The sequence below is a fragment of the Electrophorus electricus genome, chromosome 17 (assembly GCF_013358815.1).
Source record: "Electrophorus electricus isolate fEleEle1 chromosome 17, fEleEle1.pri, whole genome shotgun sequence".
Classification (NCBI taxonomy): domain Eukaryota; kingdom Metazoa; phylum Chordata; class Actinopteri; order Gymnotiformes; family Gymnotidae; genus Electrophorus; species Electrophorus electricus.
Window position 1 is genome coordinate 7980326 of NC_049551.1, and position 4879 is coordinate 7985204.

Here is a 4879-nt window from a genome sequence, read left to right on the forward strand (position 1 = left end):
AGGCTAATGAGCACGGCTCCGCGGGGTCCTACCACAGCTCAGACAGAGCCAGCAATAGCACGTCGGGTATACGCTTGTACACACACGTCGGCCTTTTTCACGCCGCTGGAGGTCGCCCCCGTTGTTAAGAGCTCCACACTCCTGGAGAACTCGGTCCAAAGGTTGGGTGGGACATTGCAGGATGTTGGCTTAGCACTTAGAGGGCTAACTTGGCGCTGTGATCACTGCTCTGGCCTCAGCTCACGGCTTCATGCCAGGCTGCGGGACATGGTCTTACCTGTCCTTTGTTGTCAGAGAACAGTCATACACCTTACTGCACCTTCAATGAACTAAGCCATTACTGACATTACTGACATTACTGACATTACTGGCATTACTGACATTACTGGCATTACTGACATTACTGACATTACTGACATTACTGACATTACTGGCATTACTGACATTACTGACATTACTGGCATTACTGACATTACTGGCATTACTGACATTACTGGCATTACTGGCATTACTGGCATTACTGGCATTACTGCCAGTTAACAAGTTAAAAAAAATGACAGTATCTTCAGGGTGCACCTAACAAAAGGGATAAATGTTTTGAAGTGAGTGTACACTTAAACTAGATCACTCTCGTGTTTACAATCTTGTGGGGTTTTTTTAAACATCTTTTCCCTCAGGGAGTCAAAATCATAAAAAAGGTACTCGAACCCCCAAAATGTCCAAACAAAGTGCAGTGAACTGGGCTGAACCACTACCACCTCCCGGCTTGAACCCCCCGGCTAGCCGCAGCTGTGAGGACTACCTACAGCCCATGGACAAGAGGTGGGGGCGCACACATGCAAACACACACACACTTATCCGCACACACACACACACACACTCTCGCACATTAAATATACAGACAGTCCCTGAAAACTACAAGTGAAAGACATTGTTTTGCTTATTCCTGTGGGCCGAGGCCAAGGTCCGAACCGAAACCACTTCTGTTGTCAGTTTTGAACCAGACCCACAGTGCCCGATGCTTCAGGGTCGCATGTACCTACACCAAGGCGAGATGGAGGAGGAGGAAGAGCAGGAGGGCCTGGACAGGTGCCCCACCCCACCCGTCAGAGGGGCGGCATCCTCTCCTGCCGCAATGTCCTACGGTCACCAATCCACAGCCACACTCACCCCATCCCCCCAGGGAGACCTCCACCCAGGCCTGCACGGCAACCACGGGGAACTCAGGTGCTGCTCTGTTACCCAGAAACCCGAGCAACCAGCTCCAGGAACGCGGTGCACGGATACTGGAAATGTGAAGCTGTATCGTGTGCGCGATTGGCCGTAGCTGGGCTAAGGCTGTTTCTCCCTCTTAGACGGCACGCGGCCAGCCCACCTCTGCACCCCAGGCCTCCGTCCCCCTCGCACAACTACGGCTACATCTCGGGCCCGCCGGACGAGGAGGCAGACGAGGACGAGGCCGAGGGGGCCGAGGGCGAGGCCGGGCGGCGCCGGCGCCGGACGCAGCAGCACCAGGCGGCGGCGAGCCAAGGGGGCCAGCGGGAGCAGTTCCCCCGCCGTCTGCAGCTGCACAGGGGCCTGGAGCAGACGCCGGCCTCCAGCACGGGCGACCTGGAGAGCTCCGTCACGGGCTCCATGATCAACGGCTGGGGCTCGGCCTCCGAGGAGGACAACGTCTCGTCGGGCCGCTCCAGCGCCGTCAGCTCCTCCGACGGCTCCTTCTTCACCGACGCCGACTTCGCCCAGGCCGTCGCTACGGCGGCCGAGTACGCCGGCCTGCGGGTGGCCCGCGGCCCGGGGGCGGGGCCTGATGATGTCGGAGGCGGGGGTGAGTGGCGGAGACCGCGGTCTCGTTGGGGGACTCTTTCGGATGCTGACGGTGCTGTCCTTTGTCCTTCTTTAAGGTCCGAAATACCACATCGGCCCCCGGCCGAGTAGCCCAGTGTCCACGGACAGCAACATGAGTGCAGTGGTGAAGCAGAGGAAACCACACAAAAGGCACAAGCAGCACTCGACTGCGCCCCAGGGCCAGCAGCGGCAGCCCCCACAGGAAGGCGCAGACGGTAAAGAGCTAGAGACCACCAAGAGCCTGACCAGAGCGTCCTGGTCAGAGCCTGGCGACTGATCTTAGATCTCAACCAATAAGGCCCAGACTTAAACTATGTAGATCTTCAGCGGAGGATCTACATAGGCAAGGCAGCTTTTCCAGTTATTTGTTTATCTAGAGTGAACTGTTTGGAAAAAAAGAATCATTTGATTGGAGAGTGCTAATGGCGGTTTCCCCGGTTCCTCCTCCAGATCCGTGCCTGCCCCTGAGCCCCTCGTCGGCAGGCCCGAAGTCTCCCAGCCACGGCTCCAGGTGTGGCTACGAGGAGAAGGGCGCCACGCTGCCCAGGATGGGCTGCGGTGAGGCCAGAGGCAGGAGGGGGAGCGCGGGGGGCTACCGCACACGAGAGGGCTCCGCCGAGCGGCGAGGGGACCACGACAGACACCGCGTGCCACACGGGGGCAAGGGCAAAGCCCGCCCACACGCAGGTAAGCACAGCGCGGAAGCGCGCGGCCGAGACCCCGACCCCGACCCCGACCCCACACCACCCCCCACCCCGCGCATGTCTCTAACTCGGGCCTCTCTGCTCCAACAGCGGCGGAAGATGTACCCCCATACAGCCAGCCCTACTTCCCCACAGCACAGAGCCAGAAGGAGGCGGCCGGCTCCTCCGGCTCCGCCTCCTCCCGGGGGTCCGGGGGTCGCCGGCGGGGGGACGCGGATCCTGGGGGACGCAGGAACCCCAACGACCCGGGACTCCACTGCATGGGCACCTTTTCACACCAGGAGGAAGAGCTAGAGGTAGGCCTTCTGCACATCACCTCAAACTTTCCATCGGCTCAGTGCTAGGAACTGGAAATGCATAATAGTTCGTATCGATTTCCAAAAAGCTCATCGGCGCCATGCAACTGCAACATCTCAGGCTCCATTTAATAAACCCATCATACTCTGATGGGTTTAACAAAGCGCAGTTTCTCAAAAGTTACACTGAACAATGTGCAATTCACTTAGCACCCTTTAATTCCCCTCTGCACTTAACATCCTGCAATTCAAAAGTTTTCTGGACTTGTATCTGGAATGGTTCCAAAAGGGTAATAAACAAGATTTCGTTGAAACTCAACTCAACATGAACTCGGCTGTAAATTCAGAAACAGAAATAGACTGTTTTCCGTTACCACAACAACATTAAAGTGGCGGCTTTACGTGATGTGTCTCCAAACCATTAAAACTAGATCCTAAAAATAAGACGGATATTTTCTGTCGAGCTCCCCGAATCACGCGTCCTCCAACTCTTTTGCCCACAGCTTCTCGAGAGCTGAGGGTTCAACCAGGATGAGAGAAAGCATACTGATGTTCCACAACCCCAAGTGGAAATCCATCTTCCAACTGTGGACCATGTACGACTCAGACCATCTGCAGTTATTCACAATTATGTAAATGATCTGATTTGTCTTAACAGGAAAAAAAAAACTGACCAATGTGTACTGTTTTAATTTTTTTTTAGTATCTATTTTCAATATTTAATCTTCCCACAGAGAGCAAATAAGAAACAATCAAACGTTTCTCTTGCTTTGAGTAGGTGATTCTGTTCTGAAGCCCCAGTGCATTGTGGGAGTTAGCGGCGAGCAGGTGTGCTCGACACCCTGCTGCCCACAGCCTTGTAATCCTCTGGTGCAAGTGTTCTGGAAACTGCATGAGAGAACAGTGGGCCATTACTAGTACAAACAAGTTCCTTTTACCCTTAAACTGTGATCCAGTACTACAGTGTGGTCCATCCTCTCCCTGCTCGCCAAACGCGTGCTCTGCTAATGCTGAAGTTGGGCACAAGGCTGGCTATTGTAAATTTGCCAAATCACTGGGTCATTGAAAGAAGTGATGCCATGGGATCTTTTTTCTAATGCACTGTTGTCATTTTGTTATCGATGTCGTTATCGTTAGTGTTTTTTCTTTTTCTTTTGTTTGCTTTGTCTTTTCTTAAAAAAAAAATATTGGTTTCAAAAGCACAATCACTAAACGTTTTGTTTTAAACCATCCTTATATATGAAGCGCTCCGCATTATATGAGGGGCAGTGAAAAACGGAGTCTTGCTAAGCATGGTGTTTAAGATGGGATAAGAGAATAGGCTTTTTTTGGGGTTTGTTTTATTTCTGCAAACAAACGAGATGGAAATGAAAGCCGTGTCATCACGTGACCCGAAAGGGTGTAGACCGGGAAGCGAGCAACCCGTCACCTCATCGACGGTGACGTCACACGCGATGAGACAAGCGTCCGCGAAATAAGGCCATCTGCCATGGGCAGCACCTTCAGGCCCTGGAATGCTCGGGTCAGGAGCGTCCTTTCCGTGTTGGATCGCGGGGAGGAGCGACAACCCCAAAAGAGGTTCCGACGAGTAATCCCTCCACAAGCACGCGGCGAAAGCCATCCCGCCGAGCGAGTGCCTGGGATGTACAAGAGGAACAGAGGACTCCATCATGGGGGCTGAAATGTGAAATGAGGGATTGATTCCTGCGAGCACCCAGAGCTGCTTCCACGGTCCCCATCCACCGTATTGCAGTCTGTTTTGTTTTGTTTTTGTTTGTTTTGGGGGTTTTTTGGGGGGGGGGGGTTGTATTGTTTGTTTGGATTGATGAACAATGTCTGTGAGAATATGTTCTCTGAAAAATACCCTGTGCTGTCCATCATTGTTTGGTGTTTACTATGTTAAGGAAAAAAAACTACCAACTGCTTTAAATTGTCAGCCATAACTTTTCATGACTGATGATCTCATATTTAGAGTAAAATAAACATTGTCATTTCCCACCTTATTTATTATTAAAACATTTTTCAAATGCA

At 52.7% G+C, this 4879-nt stretch overlaps 1 protein-coding gene across 1 annotated transcript in view; it reads left to right on the forward strand.

The window, feature by feature from the left end:
- The window catches only part of LOC113570017 (roundabout homolog 1-like), a 128294-nt gene extending 123415 nt beyond the window's left edge, over positions 1-4879 (forward strand). Inside the window, exons 25-32 of the mRNA XM_035535463.1 lie at positions 1-66; positions 678-822; positions 994-1227; positions 1356-1828; positions 1905-2063; positions 2299-2535; positions 2643-2848; positions 3352-4879. The exon at positions 1-66 is cut by the window's left edge and continues 33 nt beyond it. Of these exons, the coding sequence (XP_035391356.1) occupies positions 1-66; positions 678-822; positions 994-1227; positions 1356-1828; positions 1905-2063; positions 2299-2535; positions 2643-2848; positions 3352-3366 (1535 nt within the window). The 3' untranslated portion in view covers positions 3367-4879. The remainder of the gene's footprint in view (positions 67-677; positions 823-993; positions 1228-1355; positions 1829-1904; positions 2064-2298; positions 2536-2642; positions 2849-3351) is intronic.